A 20,488-nucleotide genomic window follows, 5' to 3' on the forward strand; every position below is an offset into this window, starting at 1 on the left:
TATTGTGGTGACCAGATAGAGCAGTACTATCACTTCTCATGTTCTTGATGCTATCCTTCTGTTGATTCAGTCTAAGACTGCATTGGCTTTTTTGGCAATTGCAGCATACTGCTGGTTCATACTTGGGATTGTCCACTAGGATACCTAGATCCCTCTCACAGGTATTATTCTTGAGCCATTCTCTACCTGGGTTTTGTTTTTGTTTGTTTGTTTGTTTTTTGTCTAATGCAAAACCCTACTTTTCTCACCACTGAACGTAATCTTGTTGGATAGGGCCAAATCTTACAAGATCTTTCTTAATCTTTAGTCTGCCTTCCAAAGTGTTAATAATTCCCCCTAGCTTGGTGCCATCTACAAATGTGATGTGCTCCCTTCTATCTCCTCATCTAGATCAGGGATCCCCAACTCCAAGTACCTGGACTGGCACCTGGCTGTGATTTGCCAGAAACTGGGTCATGCAAACAAGCAAAGCCCCATTGTAGGATGCAGGCAACACACAAAACCACTCTCCCTCCATCCACGGAAAAACTTTCTCTACGAAACTGGTCCCTAGTACCCAAAAAGTTGGGGGTCTGTGGTCTGCAATGGCCTCCCGCAACCCTTTGACAGTGAAAATGGAGCTTGGGGGGGGCTCCCAGCAGCCCTCGTGAGCTCCATTTTCGGCTGTGATGGCCTCCTGCAATCCTGGGTCAACAAAAATGACGCTCCATTTTCGCTGGCAGAGGCACCACAGGCCAGTCCTTTGCTGTTTCCAGGGTGGCCCCAGATCAAACCATCCTGCGGGGCAGATCCAGCCCCCCGGCCTTGAGTTTGACACCCTGGTCTAGACACTTGAATGGCCCTTTCTTCTTTTGTTGTTCATGAAGTCAATAAGGACTTGCTATTCCAATAGTAGAGAATATATGTACTGAAGGTCAGGATTAAACTGTTGCATTCTCAATATTATCTGAGTTTGGTTGTTTTCTTGCAAACATTTCATTATCAGGCTAAGTAGCACCACCAATAGCAACCTGACACTTGCTATTCAAACAGGCTGAGTACTTTGCTTGACCTTCTAGCAATGAAAGTTCTTGTGTCTGGGCTGATTGTGATTAATTCTCAGTATCATATATAATGTCAAGTGTTAGGGAAATCAGGAGATTCAGGCAATGCGTACAAAGGTTTATTGCAAGCTTAAGCTCTCTACAAGAACCTGAGCTACTAGCGGTCAAGGGAAATGAGTGGGAATTAAGAAAGTATTCAAAGTGGGTTGGACTTAAATCTCTTGTGGGTGCGCAGTGACTCATGACTGATGACACATTTGACCCCTCCCTCAGGCTCAGCCTGGTCATCTCCTACATATATGTTATTTTGTTGATGCAAAAAAATAAAACAAATATATACAGTGCCTAACTGAAGCAACAGGTGAGAAGAATAGTTTAGATTCTGTTCTATCCAGGATTCTGACCAATTCAGTCTATTCTACACCTTAATGTGCTATCCTGCACTATCCAAATTGGATTGGCTTCAATTTTCTAGGTCTGAATTCTGCGTATTTTGAACCCAAGCTGCAGAGTTAATCTAGAATTGCCTTCAATCTGATCTTAACAAGCACAAATGTATTTATTTTTAGACAGCTGCTAAATCAGTTGGTATGACTGAAACTAGTTTCATGTAACAGGAAACTACAGTTCTAGCAACAGGAACAAGAGAAAATTATTAGGCTGGAAAAATTACAAATGGCATAATTTCAGGGTCCATCTAATGTGTAAATCTTAAAAGCTTAAAAATGTCATTTCAATTATTATTTTTTTCAGTGCCTAATCACAGCCTTGTTCAAAATTGATTTTCTGCTACTTCATTTTTAGATTGGGAAAAAGAAAGGAAAAGAAAGGAAAAGAAAGGAAAAGAAAAGAAGAGAAAAGAAAAGAAAAGAAAAGAGAAAAGCTACCACCGTTGATATTAGCAGTCCTACTAAAATGACTAGGAAAGCAATATTTGTGATTGCTGGATTTTTCAGGAAACATTTTCTTCTCCTTCTTGTTCATTTGAGGTGAGGAAGAGGAAGAATTAAGAAAATCTGTCTAAATTCCAGACAACACGTTTTGGTTATCACGAATTTTGTAAATGTTAGGGTTTGAAACCTAGTGGGAATCATGCCAAGCTAAAAATTCTGATCTAGCAATAGCTGAACAACTACTTATAGCACAAATAAGGGGGTGCAGCAATTTCAGTGAGGCTGAATGCAGGCATGTCTCCTGTCCTCTGTTTTTGTGTCTTTGTCTCTGTGTGTTGGCTACAGATCGGAGGGAAGAAAGAGCAGCAAGGTTACTGAGGCATCTCCTACCAGAGGCTCTTTTACCATCATCTGGCTGCCAACCATTTCATCCAGCTGCACAGGGAGCCCAACTATTTCATCACTTTCCTGATTGATCAGCTGCCTTTGGCTCCCCTCAGATATGATCTCCCTTGCAGTGAGACCACCAGGCTGCGGAGCAGGAAGAAATATGAAAAAAAGCCATTACCTCTACTAAATCATCGGCTGCCTCCAGTTCTCCCCAACTGCCACCGAGTTGGCAGGCAGACCATCAGTGACCTGAACTGTTGACCTTTCGATTGGTCATAAGAGCTCTGTCTTTTAATGACTGACCCTTGAGCTTATTTCCTCCTCTTCATCAACACCCTTTTTTTTTCCCCTTGGAATTTTCTAGTGCAGACTATAAATTTGAAAGTAGAAGCAGTCTTACATGTAATGGGGTTTGGGAGCCTGTTTGGCTAATTAAAATAGGTTGTAATAAACTGCATGGATAAGAGAGAGAGAGAGAAGCAAGATAATACAGAGAGGATGTGCGTGCATGTATTTGTGTGTGATTCCATTCTAGTAAAGTGTATAAAAATAATTTCTAGTCTACCTTATCCTAGAAGAGAAGTGGGAAGGTATGGCAACTTTACGACCTGTGGCACTCTGGGAGTTGAAGTCCACAGGTCACAAAGTTGCCCACCCCTGTCCAACTCCAATCGGTGACCACTGTAATAAAATAAAATTTGAATGTGCAGAATTACACCTTAGAGCTCAACATTCTACACACTCCCAACCGAATGAAATTATTTTATGGAACTAGGAAAAGTAGAATGATGCTTATTCTGCAAAAGCTTCATTGTCTACTGATAGGATTTGTGGTCCAGTTCAAGGTACTATTTGATAGCAATGAAGAGTTATACTGTTTGGGTCCTTATTATCTTCTCCAAATTGAATCTGCCTTGACCTATATAATTTAACTAAGAGAGAATGCTGTGGATACCACTTCTAGAATGATTTGGGATTGGAGAATATCATTCTCAGAAGAAGTCTTTTTATTTACAGTTTGCCCATTGAGGCCTGGCTAGCACCCATCTTTTTATCTTTTAGAAAGCAGATTAATGCAGGGCATTTAATGGAAGAAAATACAGACTCGATAAAGAGTTTAATGTTTTGTTGATTTTATGGGTGTTGCCATGTATATAGTTTATAAGCCAGGTAGATCATTTGAATTCGTGATATGAACATGATTTTAATAAATAAATAATGAATGAATCAATGGATTGCAAAAAAAACAGCTTTCCTTCTTGCTGAATATAATATATTTTGCAACTGAATACAATTACCTTGGATGGGAAGAAAATCTTCCTGCATTTCTATAGTGTTCACATGTAAGATACTTGGAGGGTGAAATTTAGAGGTCTCAAAGAGCTCTGTAGATATATACATTTAGCTGTTCTGGAGTTCTTTGAAGACAATAGTAAAAGTCTATAGATTTTTCAATAGGATTCAGGATATTGATTTGGAAGCCAAGGACTGAGCTTACAAAATGAAAGGCATTATGCAGATCTGGAACTGGCATTGACTTTCATTGGCTATTATTTGATATTATGCTCCATTTTTTTCTGTTCAGAGCTAAAAGCTTGCATGCAGCTGAAGAATGCAAATCAATGTTGCCTTTGAGAAATGAAGCCTGGGAAAGGGAGGAAAAGGCTAATTGCATGGCCATACAGATAAACAGGCCAACAGAGTAATTTCATTGTGCATATTTTTTTTTCTACTGTGCTATATCAACTGCCCCCTTTCCCATGCATTGCATGGCATTCTTTTCCACAATTTCTGAGTCTCCGGATATGTGGACTTCCACTTTAAAGTTTTCAAGACAGTGTACCCACTGCAGAGGAGGTAAAGTTCTGTCATGCACAAGCAACTGGAATCACTTCGTGAATAAGGCCAAAGTAGATCTTTTATTGTTCATTATCTATATTTGTCAGGCACAAAAGGGCAGTTCCAATTAAACTACCGTATTTTTCAGAGTATGAGACGCACCCAAAAAGAGGGTGAAAATCTGGGTGCATCTTATACTCCGAATGTAGCCTCGCCCAGCTTCTCAAACAGAGGCTTCAGAAGCTGAAAAAAGCATCAGAAATGAAGCTTCAGAAAAAAACCCTCCAAACAGAGCTTCAGAAAAAAAGCCTCAGAAACAGAGCTGATTTTTTTCTGAAGCTCTGTTTCGGATGCTTTCAGAGGCAGAAAAAAGGTTTTTTCTGAAACTTCTGAGTTTCAGAAGTTTCAGAGGCAGAAAAAAAAGCAAAAAAAAAAAAAGCAATTCACAGAGCTCACAACCAACGAACCTGTTGCTAAAATTCATCTCTGGGAACAGCTGATTGGGGGCATTCTGGGAGGCCGATCCACCCGCCAAACAGCTTTTTTCTTATTTTCCTCCCCAAAAACTAAGATGCATCTTATACTCCAGTGCGTCTTATACTCTGAAAAATATGGTACTTTATTGCTAATCATGCCTATGCACAGGAATCTTTCCAACTAACGGTTAGCACCTGCCTGGAGTTCAATAAGTGTCAATCGAACTCAAGAAAGCTTGGACTTTTTTTATGACTATGTAGGGATTCTAGGCTAATTCCTCTTTTAACTCCACCCCCAGGTTCTGCCATTCTGTCTCCTACAATATTACAAGAATCTTGTCAGACTGTCTGTCTTTCCTTGCAATGGCAGATATAGCCCTAAGGGTTTGACCTCAGATATTTCCTCCCCCAAGCAGACTCTAAGCCGGAATGTCTCTTTACTCCCCCTTTACTCCTTCAGCCAATGAATCAGAATCCATAACATTTCCACAACAACTGCTTCCAGTCTGAAAACTTAATTTTTTATTGACTTTGAAATGCTGAGAAGAAAATGGCCATTGGTCCTTTATTTGCTGATTTGAGCTGTTGCTCATAAAGTAACAAAAATTCCTTCACTCCTGCTACTGATAACATGGAATTTGAATTGCTTGCCCTCACCCTATTCACATCCTTCCTTCACATATGTGTTGTCAATATGACTAGGTATATTAGCAGTCCCTTGTTAGGTTACTACAAAGCTATTAAGTGGACTTTTTTTTGAATAATAGGGTTAGTTCAGAAGCTGACAAACAAGACAGTTTGATAAACAGACAATTGCAAGGTTCTTTATTACATGTAATAAAAATTATATTTCCTTCCAGTTGACAGGAAAATGGCTTAAAAGTAATAGAATAAATCTTTGCCTTAAGCTACTTCATGGAATAAATTAGTTCTAATTTATCTAAATTCTAATTTCTAAGTAATAATTGAGTTGCTGAAATTCCTATAATTCTATATTTTTCAGTCTGTAGAGATTCTCAGTCATCTAGGTCATAGCTGTCCCAAAGGTGCTTTTTCAGGAGGCAACTGGACTTCCTTGTATTTTCTTTTGAAGATGTTTTGCTTCTCATCCAAGAAGCTTCTTCAGGTCTGACATGATAGTGGGGAATGGAAGGGTTTATATTCCTTGCAGAGAGCTGGTCATTTGCATCCTTTTAGAAGGTCATTGAAACACTTGGAGGTTTATCTGTGTCCTCAGGGTCACCTGAGTAGTGCTCCTGGTTCCTGTAGTCTGCAATTTTTTCCTCTGGAAATCCATTCCTATGTTTTTCAGCTTCATAAATCTTGTTAAAAGAAGGCTCCCTGAAAATCTTGGTTTGGAAGGCTTATCCTTGGTTGAGGAAACTACCAAAGGCAGTTAAAAGTCTAACATTAAAAGACTAGTTAATATCACCAGTTCAGAGGGTGGGAGGAATGCTGAAGTAAAACGTCTTGCAAATAAGAAACTAGACCAGTGTTTCTAAACTTCAGCCCCTTTAAGATGTGTAGACTTCAACTCCCAGAACTCTGGGAATTGAAATTTCCAATATCTTGAAGTTTAGATACACCGAACTAGACCAACCGTAAGCTCCGCAAAACAGCTGATGTATTTAGCTCAATTGCCAAACACAGAGAGTTATGTGAAATCATGCAAACAAGTAGCAAATTCTGAATAGTACAGAGATCCTGTGCAGAAATGCTTTCTGTCACCAAGAGTGGCCTTATAAACAGGCCATGAAAATGGCAACCATCTTCAGTTTATCTACATCACGGGTGTCAAATTTGTATTTCCATTCGCGGTGTTGGGGGGTGGCCTGTGTGTGACGCATCCAGCTCACAAGCCACCAGTTTGACACCCTTGAAATTTCTACAGGATCCACATTGAGGCTTTCTCTGTGATTCACTAGAATGTCAAATGATTAAACTGGATAAGCAGGGAGGGTATATATAACTATCTATATCCCATGGTCTTCTCACTTACTCTCCATGTCCAAGAAGGTGGTCTGAAGAAACCATGCACATGCATTCATGTGAATGTATGTTATCCATGATGCAATTTTACATGTGGTATGAACAGGGGTGGGCTTCAAAAATTTTAGCAAAGAGTTCTCTGCCCGGTTGGTAGGCGTGGCCTCGTTGGCCTCCTGCATCACAGTGGGGGGGTGTTTTTGCCCTCCCTGGGCTCCGGAAGCTTTTCTCGAACCTCCGGGAGGGCGAAAACGGCCTCCCCAGGTCCGTTTCCAGCATTCCCAAACTTCCGGTAGCCCATTTTTCGCCCTCCCTGAGCCCCCCAGATAATGTGATCAAATTTCAGACACTTGGCAATTGATTTATATTTATGATGTTCACAACATCCTGGGATCATGTGATCCCCTTTTGCAACCTTTTGACAAACAAAGTTAATGGGGAAGCCAGATTCATGTAACAACTGTATTACTAACTTTACAATTGCAGTGATCCACTTAACAACTGTGCCAAGAAAGGTCATAAAATGGGACAAAGCTTACTTTACAAATGTCTCACTTAACAACAGAAATTTTGGAGTCAGTTGTGGTCCTAAATCGAGGACTACCTGTACTAATGCTAGAATATATTCAGAGGACTCCCGTTTTTAAGAAGATCCATTTTGCTTTCATGTTCAGCAGCAGTCACTAAGACAATTTTCAGAAACTGGATGAAATGAAGGACACTGTATAGACTAGGTTTACCATATATGGGTTTGCAAAAATCAGGATGAATTTAAATGACAACAAAGAGATACCAAAAACACTAATTCTTTATTGTCACATAATAACCACCCCGACTTTTGCAGCTGAGATCTAATCATTTCCTTAGAAGCATAATGAAAAGATCAACCAGTCTAAAATGTAATTTTAATTTCATTAGCAGCTGAAGAAGGCTGGCTCAGCAATATGGAATAGTGGATTTCCCCCAATTCAAATGAATGGTACCCAGAGTATCTACTCAAAAGTAGAATATTTACAGTGAGTCTGGGTATGCCATTTTAGCATACAAACACACAATTCATAAAGGACACTGTTCTACTTGAACAACTGATCGGAGAAATATCTCTGTTAAATTATAATCTTTGTGATGGTGATTGTGTTTTATGTTGCAGCTATGTATAATTTATTTTGCCAACAACTATTCTTCCTTTAGTGGCTTTAAAACCACACAAACAGTCATTTTTACTGAGAATCAAGATAATCTAATATGAAATATTTAAATAGTGAAAAAACACAGATGGCTTGGTACAAAACAGTTTAAATATAGCAGGTATTCAGATGTTCTGACAACAAAAGGTTAAATTACCGTTTGCATTGTTCTATAGTTTTGATTGTTTTCTTATATTTGATAACCATTCCAAACCAGCAAGAAAGGTTGAATTAAAAAAGTAGTGTTGGTTTTTTTTAAAATGATACTATACATATTTGGGGGGGGGGGAATCTAAAAAATTATGATATTGCAACTATCCTTAGAATGAATAACATTCATATGTAGAGCCAGTTTGATCTAAATACTGATAGTCCTTGACTTACAACCATTCATTTAATGACAGTTCAAAGTTGCAACGGCACTGAAAAAAGTGACTTATGACTGTTTTTCACACTTACGACTATTGCAGCATCCCCACGGTCACATGATCGAAATTTGGGTACTTGGCAACTGGCTCATATTTATGACAGTTGCAGTGTTCTGGAGTCGTGTGATCATCTTTTGTGACAAGCAAAGTTAATGAGAATACCATATTCACTTAACAATCAGGTTTCTAACTTAACAACTGCAGTGATTCACCTAACAACTGGGGCAAGACTCACTTAACAAATCTCTCATTTAGCAACAGAAATATTGGCTCAACTGAAGTCATAAATCGAGGACTACCTGTAGCCAATTTGGGCTAGTGGTTAAGGCACCAGCCTAGAAACCAAGAGACTACGAGTTCTAATCCTGCCTTGGGTGTGAAAACCAGCTGCCTGATTTTAGACTAGACACTCTTTCTCAGCCCAATTCATCTCGCAAGTTATTGTAGTGAGGAAAACAGAAGGAGGAAGGAATATCAGTATGTTCGCTGCCTTGAGCTGTTTGTAAAAATAATAAACGTGTGATATAAATAATAAATAAATAAATAAATGTAAAATATAATAGATGCTAGATGTTTGGAGAGGGGGAGAGATTCAGAAGGTACAGGACGCCTTTAAAAAGTGTTCGTTTATAAGCAACTACAAGCCATGAAAAGTTAGAGGTTCTGTATATATCTCTAGAATTATTACTATGTTTCCCGAAAATAAGACCCAACTGGAAAATAAGCCCTACCATGATTTTTGAGGATGCTTATAATATAAGCCCTACCCCCAAAATAAGCTCCAGTTAAGATTGTCAGCTAGACAGACTGAGCTGTAGAAGCTTCTTGGATTACAAGCAAAACATCTTCAAAGAAAAACCAGAAAGTCCAGTTGCCTCTTGAAAAAGCACCTTTGGGACATACCTAAGAACACAGATCTTGTGTTCTTTCACTGGCTTTCTTAAACATACAGGTTTTCATCTCAAAGATTTCCAGTGTATCGCAAAAATTGTTCTGATCGTAACAGCACAGCCAATAGATAAGTGATGTAATTTATCAGCACTAGGATTCCACTAGTTTCTAATTCTACCTTCATCTGCACATTGAAATATTACATCAGATAAATAACAGTGCTATCTCTTTCTTCCTCTGTGTGTGTTGTGTATGTGTGTGTGTTTGTATACATGCATGCATCCATATGTCTCATTTCAACATTACAAACTACATTGAAATCATGTGAAAAGGCCCATAAAATAGGTTTTAAGTCATTATTGTACAAAATACTCTATTGACTACAATGCAACTTATCTTATTTATTTCCCTTTTAAGTTAAAAGAAGGAGGGGGATGTTCCTAGACTCACTTATCCCCAGTGACGCTACATCAAAATGCATTGTAGTGTTGACTTACTCCATTTGTTTTCAACAGCCTTTAGGAGGGTTTGGTAATGTTAAACTTCCAACTGAGAGAAAGAAATTCTTCCAAACTATTGGGCCCATGGGAAGGGAGGGGGGGAGGTTTAACTGCCGTTTACAAATCAAATACTGTGGAATGCTTTCTCCAGAAAGCAGATGAAAGAAAGTCAACATGTGACCTTAGCCATACTTTTTGATGCATTTTAGGCTTTGAAGCAACGATACAAAAGCAGAAAAGAAGAGTTAATACAGAGAGAGGCTTGCTGTCAAAAGTATGAAAGTGTTTTCTATGAAAGGTGCTTTGTTTTGTTCAGTTCCCCAAAAGGCTAGAAAAGTATACTTCTTTGCTTCACTTTTTGATTTTTTTTAAAAAAAAAATAATTCTTAAAGCAAATATTTTCAGCCATGCTATTTAGGACTGAGATGATAAAAATCCATATGAAGTTACTAGAAATTGGGCTCCAGATTACATGTTGGAATCTGTGAGGATGCCAACCCAACATAAAAAGAGCATTATCTTATTTTTCTTGCCCCTTTGGATGGTTTACTATCTTGTTTTGATATTGCACATTCTGGATTTCCACCTTTGGATCATATTTACCCATGGAAAAAAAAATACCCATCTTTAAGAAGAGATTGGACAACCATTTGTCTGAAATGATGTAGAGTTTCCTGCTTGAACAGGAGGTTGGACTAGAAGATCTCCCAAGTCGCTTCCAACTGTTACTCTGTTATTGTTCTGTTGTGTTTGAAAACATAATGAGATATTCTCCTGATAACATATAATGGGGTTTTAGTCAATCATGTTTTTCAGAAGGCAAACTCAGCCTTTTTCCAAGCAGATTTGTGGGCAATGGGAAGAAGAAAAAGTGGAACAAAAACTTGACTTGTGGAGAAAGTAGTGCACTTGTGTCACATTAAATGTAACAATCTTTGTATATTTATCTCTTAGGAAATGCTGAAAATGGGTCTTGAAGCTTATAATGTTGTTTTGCATGTACTTCCAATATAATTGGAATATATCCTAGTTGTTTAGGAGATATACAGTTCTTCCTTTGAGGATTGATCAAACTGTAGATCTTACTTCAGAATCACTGCAAGAGGGATTTTGAATGGAGATGTTTTTCACAACAATCTCACTCAGGGACCTTCATTACAGACTTTGATTTACTCTTATTTTAATCGATGTTTTATTACCACCTTTAACTTCACAATGGCTGTTTTAGTGACTCAAACAAGCTAATGCCCTTTTTCTCTTATGTGTAGCCAATACTGTATTGAAAAGTACAATAACATGATCATTCATATTGCAGACTGAAAAATGGGTTGGACACAGTGGTGGGTTCCTCTTGGTTCGGCCGGTTCTGCCGAGCCAGTAGCGGTGATGATATGATGTCACCGAACCGGTTCTGCCTCTCCCGCCCCCAATCTATTGCTACCTCCTGAGTCCCAGCTGATCGGCTAGAAGGAAAAAAACTGTTTAAACTCTTGCTGCGGGGCTTCAAAGGGCCGCCCTACAGCTGATCAGTGTTAAAAGGCAGTGTGGTGGTAGACCGGTGCCTCCAAAAACAAATGAGTAGACTGGTGCCTCCAAAAACAAATGGGTAGACTGGTCCCTCCAAAAACAAATGAGTAGACCGGTGCCTCCAAAAATAAATAAGTAGACTGATGCCTCCAAAAATAAATGGGTAGACCGGTGCCTCCAAAAACAAATGAGTAGACCGATGCCTGCAAAAATAAATGGGTAGACTGGTACAACTCTGCAAGCAGTTAAAAGCCTGGTAGACCAGTACCTCTGCTAAATCCTAAAGAACTGTCACATGACCATCAAGCCACGCCCACAAAATAAGCCATGCCCACAGAACCAGTAGTAAAAAAATTTAGAACCCACCCCTGGTTGGACAGATATCCCGAACCTTGTGAGGCCTCAGGTAAAATGGCCGCTACCGTAGGCTGTGACTAGCCTACACAAATGGGTTTGGGTGTCTCATGAAGTTCTAATGGTCATTCATTGACCAGTTCCTCTTGCCATTTGAGCAAGAATAGAAGAGTGCAGTTCTTCTCTGTAAGGAGGGAATAGATTTGGGATAATCAGCCATGCTAATTCTTCCCAGAGAAGAATGGAATAATGCAGTGGTGGGTTTCTACTGGTTCACCACGGTTCAAATAAACCGTTAGTGGCGGCGGCGGGAGCCTCTGCCCACCCGCCCGGACGTCATCATGGACGTCATCAGAAGCATCCAACGTGAGTGAAGCAAGCACACGCACACACACACACCTGGTTCAGATCTGGTAGCAAAGATAAGTGGAACCCACTACTGGTATAATGGGCAGAAAGAAGGGCAAAAGAGATTACCTGTCTGGTTTTATGTAAACTCTAAATATTCTTCAAAAATGTTGCTTTTGAATACACAACTTTTTTTTTTTTTTGCAAAATATATATTCTATTCACCTAGAAAATTCAGGCAAAATAAACATTGCATAAAGTGCCTTGGTTGCTCATACACATCCCACACTAAAATACCAACATCCTGGCACATGGCACAGGTATTTATTCCATCAATACACCACTACCAAAGTGTTCCCTTACATCTTCCAACTAGCCTTTTTCTTTATTTTGAGTAGTTGTAGCTTATCTGTCATTTCTATTTTATTACAGTGATTCTTTTGCTGAGGTTGGAAATAAAAAACGGTACTGTAAGACTTAAGTATCACTTTGCCGCATGGTTCATTTTTTTAATATTGAAAAATGTAAAACATTTCCCTGGATGAGGATTGAAAAGAAAACAAATTATGTCTAATAATGCTCACTAGGAAGGCAGGTATATTTATTAGTTTGTTTATATCCTACCTTTATTATTTTTACAAATAACTCAGGGTGGCAAACATATCCAACACATCTTCCACCTCTTATTTTCCCCACTACAGTCACCCTGTGAGGTGAGCTGATTTGAGGGAGAACAACTGGCCCAAAGTCACCCATCTGTCCTTTATGCCTAAAGCGGGATTAGAACATACAGCTTCTTGGTTTCTAGCCTGATACCTTAACTACTAGACCAAACTGGCAATAAGAAGCAAAGACGGCAGCAAGACCCAAGGTATTCTAAAAGGTCTGATTCAGAATAAAAAGTTGATCTGCGATATTAGGCAACAGAAGATACCTTTAGGACATAATAAAATTTGGGAGACTTACTTAAGTGCTCTTTCTATCTCTCAGGAACTGTGCATGCTCAACAGGAAAAAAAATAGTTGAGAAATTTGTTAAAAACCACCATGATAGCTAAGTGCTGAGACACAAAAAAAAAAAATGTAGTGATCGGAATAATCACAATTCCAAGCAACTTTTTAAAGGAGTACAAGACTGAGTTGATTTAGCACCAGTCGTGAATCCACTGTAGACAGATTCAAATTACGGAATGTGAGGATAAAGTCAGAGACAGAGAGCTGAAATGCCAGCTTCATCTCTTGAGACAAGTAGCTGGCTTCTCTCAGATGTGGTAAGCCTTAAATGGAGAGGCCAAGTGTCTGGAGGAACTTGAAACTTTCAATACACAAAGTACTCTACATTTAAAAAGTGACGCTAAGATGAAACTGAGAAAAGGAAGTATTTGAGAAGGGAGAATTATCTATATGAATTTCCTTCTAATTAGGTGACATGATAGATACAGATACTTCCTTGATTATTGATAAGGCATACAGGATCATCAACAAAAGTGGATTTTTTTCAATCAAGTAGAGTCTTATCAGCCATTTAAGAGAGGCAGGAGTAAAACAAATATGAAGATCCCAACCGAGACATGACGTATTGCCAAAAGGAAGGACAAAAGATGTCCTTCCTTGCAAAAAAGAAGGACAATACTGAAGTGTCACTTTTCTTTTCAGAAAGTTAACTGAAGACCTCTTAAAACTATAATTCAGATATTTGGAAAGAAAAGTTTTATATAAATCCAGTACAAAACATGTCCTCACAGTGGTGACATGAGAGTTATTCGGGAACTTTTTTAAAAAATGAAATGGGTCTAGTTTTCCTCTTAAAAGTCTCCCATTTTTATTCATCTCCATATATAGGAAAACCTTTCAAAAACAGGCTCAAAATTTGCAGATTTGTTCCAAGATCACTGGATAACCCTTTATAGTCAACTCAGAAATCAGAAATCTATAAGAATTCCCCAAATGGCCTCTTTTCAGATGTTTTGGGCTATTCTGACTTATTTTGCAAAATCTAATTCAGGTAGTCTATTAAACTCAGAAAATCAAATTGAAATTTTAAATTGATTCAAAAAAAGCCACAACGAAATACAACTTGGATTTTGGCATCAAATCATTGACGAATGATTTGATGAATATATGTGTCCCAGGATAATGTTGCAGGATCCAATCTGGGTCAGTCACAGGAGCAGTCACAGGAGCTTGTGAGCTTTCGGAGTCATGCTGGAGCCCATCTTCAGAGAACTTCTCTCTAGCAGAGTGTGTGCTGTTCTTTGTGTGGTATTTATAGTGCCTGTTGTAAGTGGGTTTTTAGATTTGATTGGGGCATGTTGATGGCTGGCATTTAAATCATTAGCTGTTATTTGCTTGTGCTGCCCAGCCCTCACCTTCTAAGTACATTACAGGCTGGTGGTAAATCAGCACTCCTGTTTCCCAGGTTTCAATCACTTCCCTGGCTGTTTTTGTGCCTGCTCGTCCAACAATCTTAGTCACTGCAAAGTTGAATGTGTGTCTTTGTTCATTGCAGTGTGAGGCTACCAATAAATTCAGGTCTCCTTGTCTGACCGCTTGCTTGGGTTCTTGCAATCTCATGGTTAGTTTTCTCCCTGTCTGTCCTACATAGTCACAAGGATGATGCATGGATTGCCCCTGCTAGACAGAAGATCCCTGAAGATTGGCTCCAGCACGAGGTCAAAAGCTCAGAAGACAAAACCTCTAGTCCTGGTGACCAACCCAGATATGATGAAATCATTTGATTGGGTTGACTGGATTCAGAATTCTAAAACAGATTCTGAAACATCCAAATTGGTTCAGTTAGATGATTCACACTGATTTTCTTATTTGATTCAGAAAATTGATTGGATTTTTTTTAACTGAATGAATGACTGTAAATCAGCAAATTATAGACATTCCTACTTACAGCAACTACAACAATATTCTGTATATTGTTAGACCATAAAGATAATTTGATTCATCTGAATACACATGCCTTGTTCATTCTTTGAAAAATATATAGCCTGTTTTTCTTCCTACATTCAAAGCAGCTTGGCATTGTGCTTTAATTTTGAAGGATAACTACGCCAGTTAATTATATCAAGTGAACCATCCTTTAAGAGACAATGGGAGGCAAAACTGAAGACAAATGGGAAGAATTTTACAAAACAATAGTCCAAAATGATTAAGTTGGCTGAGCCATTTTTATAGCAGTCCAGAAAACAATGCCCTAGGAGAAATGGATGTATTATATCCAGCATAAACAGAAGTTTGAAATTGACTGCTTTAGGGTTTTGGAATTTTTAATGCATCATATTATGGCATGCTTTAGTTTTCACTGGCTGATGAAAGGTGTGGTTACTCTAGGATTCCTAACACCCGTGGATATGTTTAAACATATAAAAAAGAAAAAAAAAAGGTAAAGGTTTCCCCATCCAGTTATATCTGATTCTAGGGCACAGTGCTCATCTCCATTTCTTGGCTGAGGGAGCCAGTATTGTCCAAAGCCCCTTTCCATGGTCATGTGGCCAGTTAAAAAGACCCAGCAACCCCAGAAGAAGAAAAAAACAGAAGTCATCTACAACATACAATGTAAGAACTGTAACAAGAACTGTAACACTGTTTATAGGACAAACAGGCGGAAAACTGGCAGAACACATCCATCAACACCAACTGGCAGTCAGAAGGCATGACGGAAATTCTTTTTTTTTTTTTTTTGGATAATTTTTTTTAATTTTTTTTTAAAACAAAAAAAAATTCTAAAACACATGTTTTCAAAATGAAGCTTTTGCTCCGGTCACAAATTAAAACAAATCATTAACAAATCTTATTTTCAATTAACACAACTCAATATTTTAAACAAATATTTCCTTCAAATCTATCTATATAACTATGCCATTATCCCCAAAAACCTGTTACTTAAATCTTAAATCCTAACCAGTTATCAATTCATTTTTCTCTTTCATTTGCTTAGATGAATATTTTAACAATATAAATCATACAATTATATTAAACAGATTAAACATTCATTCATTATTTAATTATTATTAAACCTAACTTGTGCATTTTATCTTAACTATCACTCTCAACATACACCTCCTCATTTTAATTATCCCACCTCTTTTTATTATCTTTGATGTTAAACCAAACATTTCAGGAAATTCTTTAATTTCACAACATATAGACAGATTTAACCATAGTTTCAATTGGGAAAATGTGACTATCCTAGACCAGGCCAAGTCCAAAAATGCCAGGGAATTTCTAGAAGCCTGGCACTCTGACAAATCAGCCATCAATAGACACATAGACATTAACAACGTCTATAGACTATACAAAAGAGACAATCAACCAGCCCAAAAGAGAAAAAGACTCCAGCACCTCTCATAGCATAGATTAACTCCAAGGTTAACTTCAGACCAACAATCAAGTAAGCAATACCCCAATCAAGAAACTGCCAAAGGGCTATCAGTAAACAGCCCAACCAAAGAATCTCTAACACCGCCCCAACCATACAGACAGGTAAGACACCAAAATCTAAACTGACAAAAACAGGACTCCATACTAGCACTGATGATGTTACCCATTACCTTTGGGTAATGAAACATCTGCAAGAAAACAAGCAAGCTCAGAGAGCAAAATGCTGTTATCTTCCCACCAAAGTGGTACCTATTCATCTACTCTCATTTGCAAGCTTTCAAAGTGCTAGGTGGGCAGGAACTGAGGCAAAGAACAGGAGCTCACCCATTGCATGGCACTCAGGTCTCAAACCTGAGTTATCAGGTTTCCAGCTGACAAGTTTAGCATCTTTAACAGCTGAGCCATTCTGCCCCAGGAATCTAAATATATAGACTCTATCAAAATATTAGTTGCATCTCATAGAATAACATCAGTTTAAACTTTAAAGTGGTAGGTTTTACAGTTTTCTCTTCTCTACAGGCTGCAACTGATCAATACTGTGCAGAATGTAAAAAGTTGGATTGATGAAGGAATGCGCGCACACACATTTGCGAACCGGGAGGGAAGGTAAGTGAATCCCACCTCTGGTTACAACCTTTGCAGCATGCCCATGATCATGCAATCACAATTCAGCTGCTTGGCAACTGGTTCATATTTATGACTGTTGCTGGATCCCAAGGTCATGTAACCCCCCTTTGGCGACCTTCTCACAAACAAAATCAAAGAGGAAGCCAGATTCACTTAACAACCGGGTTACTAACTTATCAGCTGCAGTGATTCACTTAATAATTGTGCAAGAAATGGGGCAAAATGCACTTAACTTACCTGTATACACTCAGAAATTATAAACACAGACAGACAGACAGACAGACAGATAGATATGAGAGCGAGAGAGAGATGATAGAGATAATAGAAAGATAGAGACAGACAGATAGATAGATATGAGAGTGAGAGAGAGATGATAGAGATAATAGAAAGATAGAGACAGATGGATAGATAGATATGAGAGTGAGAGAGAGATGATAGAGATAATAGAAAGATAGAGACAGATGGATAGATAGATATGAGAGCGAGAGAGAGATGATAGAGATAATAGAAAGATAGAGACAGACGGATAGATAGATATGAGAGCGAGAGAGAGATGATAGAGATAATAGAAAGATAGAGACAGACGGATAGATAGATATGAGAGCGAGAGACAGATGATAGAGATGATAGAGAGATAGAGATAGATAGATAGATGATAGATAGATAGATAGATAGATAGATAGATAGATAGATAGATAGATAGATAGATAGATAGATAGGATGGATGGATGGATGGATGGATGGATGGATGGATGGATGGATAGATAGATAGATAGATAGATAGATAGATAGATAGATAGATAGATAGATAGATAGATAGATAGATGATAGATAGATAGATAGAATGAGAGAGAGAGAGAGAGATGATAGAGATGATAGAGAGATAGAGATAGAGATAGAGATAGAGATCATAGAGATCATAGAGATCATAGAGATCATAGAGATGAGAGAGAGAAAGAGGGAGATGAGAGAGATGATAGAGAGGGGGGGAGAGAGATAGTTTCCAGGGGAGATAGGACTATGTGGAGGGATCCAGGCTCTTATGATAACTGGCTTAGCAAGGTAACTCATGCAATGATATCAGGACACAGCTAGGAGCAATATATTTTTGCTGACAAGCACCAGATTATTATCATCCTTTATTTTTTTTCCCTCCTAGTTACAGCTCTGTATTAGGGCTCAAATCCCCTTATTATCCTGAAGCTCACTGGGTGACATGGGCCAATCATACATTTCACAGCCACATCTATCTCGCAGGCTTACCGTGATATAAATCAGGAAGCAAGAATCAAGTTCACTACCTGGATGAAATGTAAGACAGAAATGACCTATAAATAAATGATTTTTTCTGTTCCATGAAAGAATCAAAGACTGGGGAGCCTTACCTAAGATGCCAACTAGACACTGACCAAGAACTGTTCAGGTCAACTTACATTCAAGACATCTTGCTGCCTCATGTGATGGATCAGTAAAAGAAAATATACTTTGATAGCAATTTTCATTTCTATATTTATTACGTCTCTCTCGGGAACTACTGCTGCTTGATTCTTTCGTAGACTCAACCAATAGTATATTTTGCGTAACTCTTCTTCTACCTACCATGCATGCACAGATATACATATTTGTGCGTGCTCATTCACACCTGTGCACGGATATGGCTATGTGCATGAGTGCAAGTGGAGAGAGTGTGAGAGAGTTCTATTCCTTGCTGTATGAAAGCCCAAAAATGTGACCTCCTTTTGCGACCTTCTGACAAGCCAAGTCAACGGGGAAGCTAAATTCCCTTAACAACTGTGTTACTAACTTAACAACTGCAATGATTCACTTAACAACTCTGTGGAGCCAGGCCGTTAAATGGGGCAAAACTCACTTAAAGAATATCTTGCTTCGCGACACACATTTTGGGCTCAATTGTGGTCATAAATCAAGGACTACTCGTACATGAAATCATTAAATTGTGGAAAACAGAATCAAGGCATAGTGTTATACAACTGGAGTTTGTTCAGAAAATTAACTTCAGGTAGGAATAAATACGTATCAACTTCAAAGGAGGGTCCCCTGGTCATTCTAGTAAACAAAAGAACAATTAAGAGTCTATGGCCTGGGATTAGATGAACAGAATGTAATTAGCACCTCTCTTTTTTTCTATCCAGAGCTACTCACAAATTAACAGAAGCCAAAAGTGAGATTGAAAAACAACTACTGTGGTGTTGATTGGCGCAGATAAAGTATTTAGCCCGCAAATATATGGCTTCACATATTTCCATCAAGCAAAAACTGGTGAAGACAAGTGACCTCAGGACAGTTGTTCCTACCTGTGTCTTCCAGATATCAATCACGGTGTGTAACAGTTCCTCTTCCTGCCTTGATCCTGGAACAGTAATCAGAAAGTCTACATCGTGTCCAGCCTGCTTTCCCCTGTCAATTACAAGTAAAAAAAGGAAGAACAAAATCATACCGTTTCTGTGGGAATCAGGCTCTGTTTTCAGAGAGAGAGAGAAGCTCCTCTTATTCCCTGCCTGTCACTCTTCCTTGTGAAACAGAAGCTTAAAGTGCTTGATGTACTGTATTTTATCTCTAACTTAAAGCAGATCGATACATGTTTGGGGTAACGGGGGATGTTGCATTTCTTGTTAATCTTATTTTTAGAAGGCTTTTTTTTTCCCCATGCACCTCCATTGGAGATGCAAAACTGAATTGTTCTGTTAATACAACTTACAACCGCAATAGAGCCCAACATTTCTCTTTTTTAAGTGAAACATTGGTTAAGTGAGTTTCGCTCCATTTTACGACCTTTTCTGGCCACCGTTGTTAAATGAGTCGCTGCAGTTTGTCAGTTAGCAACCCAGTTGTTAAGTGAATCTGGCTTTCCCATGGACTTTGCTTGTCCGAAGGTCGCAAAAGATGATCCCACAAAAGGTTGGGACACTGCAACGGTCATAAATATGCTGAATTTTTAATCACAGGATCATGGGGATGCTGCCAAGATCATAACTGTGAAAAATGGTCGTAAGTCACATTTTTCAGTGGCATTGTAACTTTGAATGGTCACTAAATGAACTGTTGTAAGTTGAGGACTTACAATAGGTAGCAGTTGCTGATAAATCTGATTGTTTTGTAACCATCCAACATTTGGGTCTTTGGTAACCATTTCATCTATTAATAAGTTGAGAAAGAAACCAATTATCAGTAAAACAGACCTAGCTGTAGATAATTGTAATATTCCTTTTCTATGAAGACAGCATTACTGAAAGTTATTATTCGTCAATAGAGGAGCAGACTCAAAAATATCTTCTGTATTTAAAATAACAATAACAATATTGTATATGGAATAAATGAATTAACCAAAATTTTCTACATCTCTCTGTGTTAATATCAAAGAGAACAATGTTGAAATGTACAAAGTGCCACACATTTCTACAAATTGTTGAGGGAATTGGAAGTTGACTATGTATAAAGTTAATATTAATGTTCTTTATTGAAAAAAGATCAGATCTCAAAGGACTCTTTTCCTTTTTTTTTTTTTGACAGTGTATAAATCCTATCTTATATTAGGCAGGTTAACTCAGAAATGGGTGTGAAGTGCTGGGAATGAACTAGATGACTTG

At 38.4% G+C, this 20,488-nt stretch overlaps 1 protein-coding gene across 1 annotated transcript in view; it reads right to left on the reverse strand.

Annotated features, from left to right (window-relative positions):
* The window catches only part of DNTT (DNA nucleotidylexotransferase), a 191,583-nt gene that overhangs the window by 40,834 nt on the left and 130,261 nt on the right, over positions 1-20,488 (reverse strand). The window contains exon 8 of the mRNA XM_060683185.2: positions 19,196-19,298. Coding sequence (XP_060539168.2) covers positions 19,196-19,298 — 103 coding nt within the window. The remainder of the gene's footprint in view (positions 1-19,195; positions 19,299-20,488) is intronic.

This window comes from Pantherophis guttatus, chromosome 6 (genome assembly GCF_059756535.1).
Source record: "Pantherophis guttatus breed Tessera chromosome 6, ASM5975653v1, whole genome shotgun sequence".
In the NCBI taxonomy this organism is placed as follows: Eukaryota; Metazoa; Chordata; class Lepidosauria; order Squamata; family Colubridae; genus Pantherophis; species Pantherophis guttatus.